At 38.4% G+C, this 14171-nt stretch overlaps 1 protein-coding gene across 22 annotated transcripts in view; it reads left to right on the top strand.

The window, feature by feature from the left end:
* ADAM22 (ADAM metallopeptidase domain 22) overlaps positions 1–14171 on the top strand; it is a 237456-nt gene that overhangs the window by 33996 nt on the left and 189289 nt on the right. For all 22 annotated transcript variants that reach the window (XR_009260505.1, XM_058725175.1, XM_058725184.1 and 19 more), the window contains exon 3: positions 7333–7409. Coding sequence is in view for 21 of the 22 variants with exons in the window: in XM_058725175.1 (XP_058581158.1) it covers positions 7333–7409 (77 nt within the window). In the remaining variant the exon portion in view is untranslated. The remainder of the gene's footprint in view (positions 1–7332; positions 7410–14171) is intronic.

The following is a 14171-nucleotide window of genomic DNA, read 5'->3' as shown; positions in this document are numbered from 1 at the left end:
TCCTTGGGTCATCCATCTCAAAACAAGGGTTTGCCACATCAATTGAACATGTTTACATTGATTGTAAAATTTTTCACGTCAAATAAAGTCAGTGCAAGGACAGGCATTTCAGTTGGAGAGCAAGTTCATCTGGAGGGCAAGATCATGGGAATTGGCCACACTTTAGGCTTACTCATGTTATTTTCTCACAGAATTCTACTTCATAAAATTATTTCCATATCTTAACTAACTAGCCAGGGGAAAACTATCTTGTTCATGTGGCCACAACAAATTGTAGAATGAAGAATCTTAAGGTTACTAGATGTGTCTCTTTGAGCTGTTTTGTCCAAAGTCCATGCAAGGCAATGGAGTAACTACAGTGAAATGATGGTCATTTTTCAATTGGCCTTTTCTGTTGTAGAAAAAAAGGGATAATATATGCAAGTGATTATTGGTATTTCGTTTTTTACTGAGCTCAAGGTGTATTAGATGCCAGGAATTACACTTGCATTTTTTTAAAAACTCAGTTGAAGCAATCAAATGGCAAAGAAGTATGTAGGATCAGAAAAGCCAGAGATTCTGTTACTTGCATTAAAGACTTCTTTTTAATAATGTTCATTACTTTCACAGTTATTGTGCTGCACAATACCATTTGATTGGGAATATTCCCACCCATTGGTATTCATTGATTCATTCAAGTTGGGCTTAATTAAACACCCAGACTACCTTGTCTTTCTCTTTGTGTCAGAGTTCCAATTCTACCATGAAAGTTTTAGCGTCAACTTAGCTTTCAAAAAGGGTTATGAATAAAGCAGTCTTCAAAAGTTCCTTTGTATTTATTTGATCTTTGGGTTATGTAGGTTGGCCCTGGTTCATTGGCTCCAGGAGATATCAGGAGAAAAAGGCTGCCGAGAGGCAAAATGCACAGGAGCATGGAGCTATGTTAACTTCATATTTAAATTTCAGCTCTTAGCCATGAATAATAAATAGGCCTCAATCTGGAAATTTATATCAGGTTCTTCTGGTCCTAAAATTCTGTGATTCATTTTTGAAATTTGAAATTAAAATTATCCTTATGTAATTTTATTGATTTATGAAGTTTTCTTGCCATCTGGATAGTTATTTTATATCTTTGCATGTTTTCCCCTTAATCTTTTGTTTCACAGCTTCTATAAATGTCCGCCTCACTACTTCTCTCAGTCCTGAAAACACACACATACGCTCACACAATTTACCATACCTATGTAATTTTTTTTTCCTTAAGAGATACCTACTTTAAACTAATTCTTAATTTCTTAGGTTGTAATCAAATTGGCCTCAGAACATGTGCTCTGTGTCAGATGTGGTAACATTATTGACTGTTCTGATGAAAAAGTTCTAAACACTGCTTTTCATTATTTAAGTTTTGTTTTCATATATATTAAAAAAGCTCATTAGAGCATTTTAATGGCTCTAAAAATGCTCCTTTTTTATTAAAAAAATTTTTAACATTTATTTATTGAGAGACTCAGAGAGACAGAACATGAGCATGGGAGGGGCAGAGGAGGAGACACAGAATACGAAGGAGGCTCCAGGCTCCGAGCTGTCAACACAGAGCCCGACACGGGGCTCAAACCCACGAACCATGAAATCATGACCTGAGCTGAAGTTGGATGCTTAACTGACTGAGCCACTCAGGTGCCCCTGATGTTTATTTATCTTTGAAAGAGAGAAACAGAAAGACAGAGTGCAAGCAGGGGAGGGGCAGAGAGAGAGGGAGACACAGAATGCGAAGCAGGCTCCGGGCTCTGAGCCGTCAGCACAGAGCCTGACGCGGGGCTTGAATTCACAAACTGCAAGATCATGACCCGAGTTGAAGTCAGACACTTAACCAACTGAGCTACTCAGGCACCCCAAAATGCTCTTTTTTTTAAATAATTACTCATATGGGGTGCCTGGGTGGCTCAGTTGGTTAAGCGTCCGACTTTGGCTCAGGTCATGATCTCACAGTCCGTGAGTTCGAGCCCCGCGTCGGGCTCTGGGCTGATGGCTCAGAGCCTGGAGCCTGTTTCGGATTCTGTGTCTCCCTCTCTCTCTGACCCTCCCCCATTCATGCTCTGTCTCTCTCTCTGTCTCAAAAATAAGTAAACATTAAAAAAAAATGAAAAAAAAATGATTACTCATATGAACCCTGTAAAACCTGTGAGCACCTCCAAGCTGCAGAATGGAAGCCAGGATGAAGTGTGATGGGAATGGTCTCTGCCGCCAAGTAGTGTGACATTGCAAATGACCTTTGCCCACACTGGCCTCACTTTCCTTGTTTGTAAAATAAGGGTGTTGTATTATATGAGCTTTAAGGGTTTTCTCCATATTATTCTATGATACTGAAGTGTTTGATTAATAGTTTTTAAAATCACAAATCATTCTTATGTAGTAATTTGAAAGAAGGCATTTCTGCAAAATTACATTTTAAAAACATCCCTGAGAGCCAGGAGCACCTGGGTGGGTCAGTTGGTTGAGTGTCTGACTCTTGATTTCGGCCAGGGTGTGATCTCACGGTTCATGGGTTTGAGCCCCGCATCGGGCTCTGCGCTGAGAGTGGAGCCTGCTTGGGATTCTCTCTCCACCCTCTCTCTCTGCCCCTCTCTCACTCACAGGCACTCTTTCTCTCTCTGAAAATCAATAAATAAACTTAAAAAATATCTCTGGGAGCAATTACTACCTTTTACATTCAAATTAAAGTTAATAAATATTAGAAATTTTCTTTGACAATGTGCGTTAGGAATTACCCAACCCGCTCCTGAAAAAAAAAGGGAAAATCCTGATATTGTATGGGTTCTCTTGTTTCAAGCATTTTCTTTTTCTTTGAACTAAAAAGGCAGGGTCTAAGGTTAACTTTCTGAGACCCACTCTGTCTCACTTTGATGGTGTTGGCTAAGAAGCTGCATTATTAATATAGCATGAAGTCAGTGTAATTCTACTTAATTTATTATTTCTCCAAGATAACCTAAAGACATAAACATGTTTCTTTTCTTTGGCCTGGTTTTTAAACAAACATGGAGAAGGCAGGTTTCCTGAATGATAGAAGGTCACAGAGAATACAGGGACAACATTTACTGTCGTGGTCACCACTGCAAGTTGGGTTTGGTTGGGAAAGTCTGATGTTTGGAGTTTGATCCTTATGCCTTCATGGGTATCGGTGCTTCCAATGTGAGTGCCATGGAGGAGAGTGACATGGAACCATTGGTGAAATCAACTCTTTATTGAACCCCTTTTCTAAATGTTCAGGCACATTGCCATTGATGCTGTATTGGTTTCGTATTGCCGCTGTTACAGCATTACCACACATTACATTACCACAAAATTAATATAACAAAACAGCAAAAATTAATTTTCTTAAGTTCTAGAGATGAGAAGCCTGGAATGGGTCTTACAAAGCGAAGGTGCAGGTGTTGGCAGGAGTATGTTCCTTCTGGAGGCACTAGGGGTGAAATGTTTCTTGCTTTTTCCAATTTCTAGGGGCTTCCAATGTTCATTGGCACGTGGCTTTTGCCTCACCTTATTCTCATCTCTGTTTCCATGATCACATCTCCTTCTCTGACTCTGACCCTTCTAAGACTCTGGTTTTATAAATACCCTTGTGATTAGATTGGGCCCACCTGGATAATCCAGGGTAGTCTCTCCATCTCAGGATCCTTAAATTAAGCACATATGCAAGCTCCCTTTTTCCATGTGTGGTAGTATGTTCATGGGTTCTGGGAGCTAGAGTTTGGGCCTCTTTAGGGCCATTATTCTATCTTCTATAGATTCCTTTTAGTCACTTATGTGTCTCCCAGGTGCCACCTCCTCAGAGAGGCTTCCAGGACCACCTAGAATGTCATCTATCCTGGTCACCTGTTTACCTTGTTTTATTAAATCTGGGAATAGTGTATTTATTTTCCAATTTTCTTATTGTTAATTTTCTGTCATTTTATTTGTCACTTTCTTTCTCCTTCCACTTGAAAACAAGCTCCAGTAACAGAGAAACATGGTCAGTTTTCTTCACTACCTTGTCTACCAGATCAAAATAGTTCCTAACACTTGGTAGATTCTCAGAAGATGTTTGTTGAATGAATCAATCTGTATATAGTCTAAGGAAGCCTGCCTTACATTACAACAATAGTAATATATACTTGTTCCTATTACTATCAATAATGCAATTTTTTCTTTTTAGTAAATAGCAGTTAAACATGCTGTCAATAGATTTGCTTTTGAATTTAAGTAATGTGTTTCTCTTTGGGACATGTATGAGATCAATAAAGATACCAGATATAAACTGAAGCTACAGGAAAAACAAAACATAGGGACTAGATGAAATTAATATAAACAGTGAGTATCTTGCTAAGAAAGAATGGTTATATTATCTTGATCCCTACAATGAATCATGATGCCATGATGAATAACATGGGGCCTCTTCCCTGTTGACAACAGTAAATGCCAAGAAAGAATGGAGGGAAGAGGGAAGAGAGGTTTTAATTGAGACATCAATTCTGGTAAGCTGAGCTTTCCTCAGCCTGTTCCAAAACACGGTTGTTAGCACTTCAGGAAACTCTGAAAGCTTTTAGACAAAAGGAAAGACATTAATGGCATTAAGAACAACCTTGATGGATGGAGTGTGTTTCTATAAGCAGGTAATTTATAGCTGTTAAATTTTTGCTCATTTTTGTATCCAGGTGACTCATAAAACAAACCCTCAAATGAGTTAGTCAGGAAATACTTACTGAGTACCCCATGCTGGTCAGTACTGAGGCCCTCATATCAAATTGAACAGTATTGAGGAGGAGAGGAGGAGGAGGCTTGGAAGGGTTGGGAAGACTTCATAGAAGAGGAGTGTTTAGGCTAAACTGTGTTTCCTCCAAAATTCATATGTTGAAGCTCTCACCCCTGCTATGACTGTATTTGGAGATGAGGTATTTAAAGAGGTAATTAAGACTAAATGAGGTCATTTGGGTGGGCCCTAAATACAGGATGACTGATGTCCTTACAAGAAGAGAGAGAGGGGGGCACCTGGGTGGCTCAGTTGGTTGAGTGTCCATATCTTGATTTCAGCTCAGGTCATGATCCCAGGGTTGTAGGATGGAGCCCTGCATCAGGCTCCATGCACAGCATGGAGTGAGATTCTCCCTCCCTCCCTCCCTCTCCCTTTGCGCCTTTCCCCTGCTCGTGCTCTCTTTCCCTTTCTTTCTCTCTCTCCCTCTCTCAAATAAAAAAAAGAAGAGATAGAGAGACACCAGGCACGCACACATACAGAGTAAAGGCCATGTGAGGATCCAGTGAAAAGCCAAGGAGAGAGGTCTCAGGAGAAACCAAATCTGCCTATACCTTGATCTTGTAGTTCCAGCCTCCAGAACTTTGAGAAAGTAAATTTTTGTTGTTTAAGCTACCTAGTCTGTGGCACTTGGTTATGACAGCCCTCAGGGATTGATACAAGGAGGAGTTTGATCTACATCTTGAAAGATGGATAGGGCCATTTCTGGGAAATGGCCTTGGTGAAGATCACTCAGTATCCAAGGGTCTGGTTCATCATGGCACTTTGCAGAAGTGATGAATGAAAGCCACAAAAAAAGTTGGAATGCACACAGCTTGTTGAATTAAAGAGAAGAGAGAATTGCGCATGAATAGAGTACAGGTGGGTCCTTGGGGACTTGTGTGGCATTGTCTGGGAGGTGGGGAGGAGACTGTGGAAGATCTTGATATCCAGGGGGAGAAAGTTTGTATTTGATACAGTAGAAAATCTGGGGCTTACCAGAAGTCAATTTTAGATCAGGGAGAATATGATCTATGGTAGATATGGAAATGAAGAGTAAGGTGTGTCTTCAGGAATTACAAGAAGAAAAAAAAAAGCCAGAGTTTGGTGATAGATAGCCTGGGTGTTAACTGGGAAGAGCCAGCAGTTAAAAATGAATGGTAATGAGGTAATGTGGCTGAGAGGTATTCAAATAGTTGTTCTTTCTTGGGGTTTCATGGGGATTGGAATGTGTTAGCAACTGACTAACTGGAATGCCCTACCCCCACTTCTTTCAAATACTTGAAAATAGAAGGATTACCCTTTCTTTCCATAAAGCTTTATTATTATCAATTAAGCTTTCTCCTTTCACCTACAACCAGAAGCTTACTATGTGTGAAGATCCCAGGGGTGATTGAGGTGCCCTTTATGCCCCACAGAATCCTAGGATAGTTCTTTTTTTAAGATGTGCTCGTTCTCCGAGAACAGTAACACCATCTGCCTCACGTACCACATAAATACAGTTGCTCAGATGGTTCTTATCTATAAAATCGCATTTGTTTTATTTTCACTGTTGGAATTATACGTGTTTATTTTAGAAATTTTGGATACCAGACAGACATAAACAAAAAATTAAAATAATTCATAGTCCTGCTTAGCTATAGCTACAGTTAATATTTGGGGAATCAAATGGAATAGTTTTGATTACTTCAGTTAATGCATATGATTATTGAATATGTTAATATTAGTGTTATTGGTAACATTACATTTTTTTTTTAAGTTTAGAGTCCCTTGTGATTTTCTCTGGGAGTTCCTAGAATAGCATAGAAAATAGTGACTTTTTTTTTTCCAAACAAATTTTCGTAGGTGGTATTTGCAGTAGATAGCAGAGGTTCAGTTTTGCTCTTAGGAAGATGTGGAAACCTCTCTGAAATAATGTTTGGTAAATTAGAACTGACTTATTATTTTTAAAGTGTGTGTTTCATTTAGGATGAAGAAGGTTTTTAAGAGATTCAGATATCTTCCTTGTAAATAGCTCATATTCACTGTATTATTTTACTCTTGAACATATTTCTCCTATCTTTTTTTTAATGTTTACTTATTTTTGACAGAAAAAGAGAAAGAGCGGGAGAGAGAGAGCACGCATGGGTGCAGAGAGGGAGGGAGGCAGAATCTGAAGCAATGTGGGGCTAGAATGAACCTGCCAGATCATGACCTCAGCTGAAGTCACACTTAACCGACTGAGTCACCCACGCACCCCCCATATCTCTTTTTTAACATACAAAGTTTAATTTTAGAGGAGCCAGTCATTTAATACAGAATAAAATGAATGAAGTGCAGTCTTCTTGGAAATGAAATGGTTAGCCACTTGAGATAAACCAGAAAGGTAGGGCGCTTGCCCTCTAAGGTTAGGTGGTATTTTACTTCAGACTGGTGAATGTTTGGCTTCTAAGAAGGTGCAGATTTTATGTTTTTTTCATTTCATGTCCGCGTTGAATTGGCTTTCTAATTTATGATGTTATAAACCTTTTTGAATCATCATAAGAAATGCTTATTGTCCAAATGCCGTGGCTAAATAATAAATACCTTTTATCTTTTTGATATTGCAGTTGACTCATGTTGACCAGGCAAGCTTCCAGGTTGATGCCTTTGGAACATCCTTTATTCTCGATGTCGTGCTAAACCAGTAAGTCTTTGTTGAGCTGTTCTCACTTTTGTCAGATATACATTCAAACCACTTTTATAACTTTTGTAAAGTTTTGTTTTCTTACTGTATTTTACTTCATCTTCCCATATCAGTTAAATACTACATTTAAAACTTTTCTATTGACTGTAAGTTATAAAGTCTGACAAATGACAGGAAATGGATATTCATTTAAAATTGAACACCTGTTAACAGATTTGAGAAGGTAAAGTGGAGGGCAGGACTTACTCTAATATTTTGCATAAGAGTATATGTGACCTAAGTTCCTATGAATGGCAGTAAATTGTGAAAATAATATTTAGGATATTAGCACATCTTCTTTAAGAACAGCAGAAAAGAGTTACTTTTTTTGCTCAGTGATTCAAAGGACTGGCTGCATGATGTGTGACTCCTAATAATGGCATTAGATGCTTTGATTTGGGAGTCCGTTTCTGTGAGATGTAGGGTACTGCTATTATTCTGTAAATATGATATAATTTTGGAAATTCTGTTTTTCAGTTTTATTAGCCACATTTGAAGTGTTCAATAGCCATCCATGCCTAGTGGTTACCTTATTGGACAAGGCAGAACATTTCCATCACGGCAAACAGTTCTGTTGAGCATTGCTGGTTTAGATTTCTTTTGGGGAATGGGCACTATGTATAACTGTTAGATTCTTGAGCTAGATCAGTCAGTATTCAGGAGGAGAATTCATGTCTTCCTTTTAGATTCCAGGCCATGTCCAATGGATTAACTTAATAATTAGTCTTACTAGGATCCTGGTTTTTATGGAATTTATTGCAACGTCATAAATTTTGATAATATCATTTGTGTTATATTAATGTTTAAGCCGTGTATTAGGGCTTTTTTTTGTTTTTTTGTTTTTTTTTTTTTTTTAGAGAGAGAGAGAGAGAACAAGCAGGGGAGAGGCAGAGAGAGAGAGGGAGAGAGATAATCCTAAGTAGGCTCCACACTGTTAGCTCAGACTCCAAACTCTGGGCTCTATCCCACGACACTGGGAGATCATGATCTAAGCCTAAACCAAGAGTCAGATGCTTAACTGACTGAGCCACCCAGGAGCCCCTAGTTTATTTTTTAATTAGGCTGTCTCATAGTTTTTCTCCTCTCTCCCCACATTTTTGTAGTTCATAAACAAATCTGAAAAGCATTGTGTTAGATTGACTATTTGGGTGATCCATTAATGGGAGTTGTTTGTTCTTTGATCATGTACATTTTAAAAATGTAACAAATTTTTAAAAATGTGACATAAACTATATTTCTACTGTGCTCATTAAAATACAGTTTATTGCTTGTTTTTAAAATCAGTGGCTTAGAACATATATAATTAAAGCCTTTCTACCACACTTTATACCAGGTATTTAACCTAGTTTCATGGAGCATAAGACTCTGTTAATATGATTTGTATCTTATATTCCTGCTTGATTTAAATGCCCTAAAATATACATTTTTAAGTTACTTACTGCGTTTTTTCGGCAACTTTCATATTCTAAAGTTTTTAAAAACTCAGTATAAAGGAATGCATGCTCCTTAAAAGAATAATGGTAAAGTAGCAAAAACAGTGTCATATAAGTGTACCACTTGGAAATGGATTGCCCCATTTTATTTCAAAAAAATTTTTTTTAATGTTTATTTACTTTTGAGAGAGAGAGAGACAGAGCACGAATGGGGGAGGGGCTATTTACTTTGGAGAGAGAGAGAGAGAGAGCGCGCGTGCACGCGCACACACATACGCACGAGTGGGGGAGGGGCAGAGAGAGAGAGGGAGACCCAGAATCCGAAGCAGGCTCCAGGCTCTGAGCTGTCAGCACAGAGCCTGACATGGGGCTCGACCTCACAAACCATGAGATCATGACCTGAGCCGAAGCCGGACGCTCAACCAACTGAACCACCCAGGCGCCCCTGCCCAATTTTAAATTGTAACCCTCTCTGCTCTCACTCTTTTATCGAGCCTACTACCTGTTCTTCTCCCCTGCTTCATTTTTATTTTAATTTCATTTAATTTTGTTTTGTTTTATTTTATTTTAATGTTTATTTTTGAGAGAGAGAGAGAGAGAGAGAGAGAGAGAGAACGAGTAGAGGAGGAGCAGAGAGAGAGGGAGACACAGAATTTGAAGCAGGTTCCAGGCTCTAAGCTGTCAGTACAGAGTCTGACACGAGGCTTGAACCCATGAACCATGAAATCATGACCTGAAGTTGGATACTTAACTGACTGAGCCACTCAAGCACTGCTCCCCTGCTTCATTTTTTAAAACATAATATTCATCACCATTTAGTATATAGGTTGAATCACATGATATCATCATTTTTGCACATCAAACAGTGTAGCCACACCAGCATTGTCATATGGTGAATTAATATTCTGTATTTTAATTACTTACTTTGTTTATTGTCTTTTTCCTCTCACTAGAGTATAAGCACCTTGAGGGCAGGAATTTTCTTTCCTTCCTTGGTGTTTCCTTAGCACAGAATGGTTACTAAATTCCAGACTGGGAAGCTATATAGACTTAGAAGCCAGACATTGGAATTCCCTGGAATTTGCAGGACACAGGGAAGACCAGAAAAAGGATGGAGGCCATCAACTGGGGAGAAGGCAAACAGCAAAAAAGATCCAGAGATTAAGTGTTTGGGACTAGCTCCCAAAAGCTGAGCATCTGTATATAGGTGTGATTTGGAAAGTCAGATTCCTACGTTTCTGTTTCAATGACTCTTTCCTATCCCTCCTTTATTTTTAAATTTTATTAAATTTATTTTATTAAAAATTTTTTTAAAATGTTCATTTATTTTTGAGACAGAGAGAGAGCATGAGCGGGTAGAGAGAGAGAGAGAGAGGGAGACACAGAATCTGGAGCAGGCTACAGGCTCCGAGCTGTCAGCACAGAGCCCAATGTGGGGCTCGAACTCACGAGCTGTGAGATCATGACCTGAGCCAAAGTTGGACACCCAACCAACTGAAACACCCAGGCGCCCCTATTTAACTTTTTTTAACATAAGAAAAATTTAATAGCATAAGTTGAGGGAGTGACATAGACGTGTAAATTCCCTCACATTCCTCCTTTAAATCACTATTCCTGTGGATAGCCCAGCCTCAGTTTCTGGTTCCTGACAGTTGTAAAGCCTTGATTATCAATTCTCAAAGAAATGATATTTTTTCCTGTCCATTCTGCCCTAAACTACCTCACTTCCTTTGGAGAAATCTCAGCCCCAAAACATTTGTTCCTAAAGGCGAAACACACATGGCATACTTATCAGAGCATGAATACTTTGGAATACTAAGGGTAAAGCAGAATTTCTTTGGAGATACTGGCAAGAATCTCCATTGGGCATTTTCCCTCTTATTGCAATGGAAATTTAAAATTGCAAGAAGTACAAAGTATAAGATAATAACATAAATGGAGGTTCCTGGGCTGAGGAATATGTGAAGTCCTTTTTTTTTTTTTTTTGTTCTGGGATCTATATTACATATGGGTTACACAAAGCTGATTTCTTTATGCTATAAGAGCCAGGATGATTTGATACAAAGTTTTTTTTTTCTTATTTTTATGAAGAATGTTTTTAATTCATGGTTTCAGTTTATATATTGCCTTGTGGTTGTGTTGATTAAGGAGCAGGAAGGTGAAAAATTGAATATGCTCTTCAAAAATTATTTTTCTTATGAGGCAATTCTAGGGTTGTGGAACCGGTGGAGTTTTTTGTTTATTTGCTTTAAACTGGAGGCAAATTAAATAAGTCTCTGTGTAGCTGGATTCCAGTTGCAGATTAGATCCAATAATACATATTTTTAGATTGGAGTGGAAGGAAAAGTATCATTACATAATATTCCTTCTGACTGTTCAGTAAACAGAATTATCTATAACAAAATTATGCAAGAGTTCAACCTTTAAGTTGTAATTTCTACAAAAGACAGATAAGGAATATGGAATATGGTTAAAAATGAAAAGCACAGCCAGTTCCTGTTTTGTCGAGCGATTTTTAGTTCTTTCATGGGGTCACACAGTTGTGAAATTTCACTCTTTAGGACAGATCAATTAAAAAAAAAAGCCCAAACCTATGGTCTAGCCTGGTCAAACTGGTCCTGAGGCCACATTGGACCTTTCCAGAGATCAGTGACTGGTGAAACATTTCTGGGAAAGAAGAAGACTCAATGAAGATATTTTATACCACATATGTAATACTGTATATACATATGTGTGTGTGTGTGTGTGTGTGTGTATACACTATATAAAATAGTACATAATATATATTACATATGTGTTATTGGAGCAATTCATTCAAGCCAGGTCTTTTCCTATAAGTCTCTCTCCGTTCTTCAAAAAGTGAATGATTAAACTGCCCAAAGCCTTGCACAAATTTTGAAAAAATTTCTTTTCCATACTCCTTGATCCTTTTACAACAGGTGTCCTGACAACACAAATCACACATGTGTAGGCACACCCACACCTGCACCCATACACACCCACATACCCATCCCTACACACCCCACAAAGAAGCAAATACTCCACATGGATATGGTTAGTTGTTTTATGATGTGAAACATATAATTAGGAAGAGAACCCATCTTTTATAGCCTGTTTTTGGAAGGGGATTCTGTGGTACAGTTCACAGATTTCAGATGATCCTGTTCCTAAGTTTTGACTATATTTTACATATTCTCTCATTTTTAAAATTCTGATAACAACAAAAATATTTTCTATAACTGAAGATCCTTTTATCAGTGGCATTTTTCCCTATGTGACAGGAGGGAGGTGGGGAGCTGTCAGCAGATGGGGTTGCCCATGCCAAGTGGGAGGTGGTGTAGAGATGGGGGTAGGGGGAGGGGGAGAAGCAGGAACAAGGTCAGACAAGGAACATCCAAATTCTGTTCAAATGGGCAAGTCCAGTTTTGTCTTCTCTCATTTAGCCGATTAGTCACCTTCTAATCATTTGCCAATCAATCACCTCTTGATTGCTTTCTGCTAGCACTCTTGAATTTGCAGGGAAAGTAGAAATCCCAATGGACAAAAAACAGGGTATGAATCCAATTGGAGTTAGGTCTGGAAGTCTCATTTCCTTAACTATGCTTTGTGTACATTGTGAATAAAAATAAGTGATGGGTGCTTGGGGTGTCTAGGTGGCTTAGTCTGATAAGCGTCTGACTCTTGGTTGTGGCTAGTTCAGCTAGTTCAAGCCCCACATCGGGCTCTCTGCTGACAGCACGGAGCCTGCTTGGGATTCTGTCTCCCTCTCTCCCTGCCCCCTCCCCCTTTTGCTTTCTATCTCTCTCTCAAAATAAGTAAAAAAAAAACTTAAAAATTAATGAGGTTGGCAAGATAGCAGGACCCAGATTATATAGGGTCTCATAGAGACAGAAAAGACTTTGGATGACAGGCAAACAGAGACTCCTGGTTTTCCCCACACCATGATCTTGCATTATTGACTCCTTTTTCCACTAACTTATGATCCTTTATTAATCATATTTAGTTATTGTATATTTTAATGTCTTCCCAAACCAATCTCTTCTGAAGATCTATTCATGAATTTTTTGGCCTGGTATCCTCATACTATTTGTTGTAGCTTTATAAATGTTTTAATATCTAGCATAGAAAAATCTCTCATTAGTTTTCTTTTGTAAACTTTCTTAGATATTTTTGCCTTTTCTAATATGGAAATTTATACTAACTTTGTCAATCTCCTTTTGGAATTTTTTTTTTTTTAAATTTTTTTTTCAACGTTTTTTATTTATTTTTGGGACAGAGAGAGACAGAGCATGAACGGGGGAGGGGCAGAGAGAGAGGGAGACACAGAATCGGAAACAGGCTCCAGGCTCCGAGCCATCAGCCCAGAGCCTGACGCGGGGCTCGAACTCACGGACCGCGAGATTGTGACCTGGCTGAAGTCGGACGCTTAACCGACTGCGCCACCCAGGCGCCCCTCCTTTTGGAATTTTAATTGAATTGTCACTAGATCTCTATTTTAATTTGGGAAAAGTACATGTTTATATAGGTACTTATTCTTTCCATCCAATACCATTGTGTTTTTTTGTTTTGTTTCTTTGTTTTTTTTTTTTTTTTTTATTTAAGCATCTATTTTGTCTCTCAGTAAAATTTAGTACTTTGGTTTTTACAGGTTCTGCACATTTCATGTAGAATCTTTTCATAGGAATTGTGGTCTTTGTTGCTACTGTGGATATCTTTCCATGTTTTGTAATTTAGTTATTAATGATATTTAGGAAAGTCACTGATTTGCATACCTTATTAATTTCTTTAATGTTGCTAGTGCTTTTTATTTGTTTCTCTTGGATTTTCTAGTTTGACAATAACATTACTGGAGAATTATAAAAGTTTTTTCTTTCCAAAGTGTTACTTCGTATTACTGTTGCCCATCTTAATGCTTTTTCTAGCAGTTTCTGAACTCTATTATTTGGTGATAATAGCATTTTTGTCTTGGTTCTTTTTTTTTTTTTAATGTTTGTTTATTTTTTACAGAGAGAGAGAGCGAGCACAAGCAGGGGAAGGGCAGAGAGAGAGGGAGACACAGAGTCCGAAGCAGGCTTGAGGCTTTGAGTTGTCTGCACAGAGCCCGGCACGGGGCTTGAACTCACGAACTGTGAGATCATGACCTTAGCCAAAGTCGGATGTTTAACTGACTGAGCCACACAGGCGCCCCATGTTTTGGTTCTTTTGGGAATGGGAATATGTCTTGTATTCACTGTTAAGTAGAATGTTGATTGTTGATTTTTGAGAGCTAGTCTTTATTATGTTAAAGCAA

This window comes from Neofelis nebulosa, chromosome 4, assembly GCF_028018385.1.
Source record: "Neofelis nebulosa isolate mNeoNeb1 chromosome 4, mNeoNeb1.pri, whole genome shotgun sequence".
In the NCBI taxonomy this organism is placed as follows: Eukaryota; Metazoa; Chordata; class Mammalia; order Carnivora; family Felidae; genus Neofelis; species Neofelis nebulosa.
Note: the sequence above shows the minus strand (reverse complement) of the source record. Positions and strands in the feature narration are given on the sequence as shown.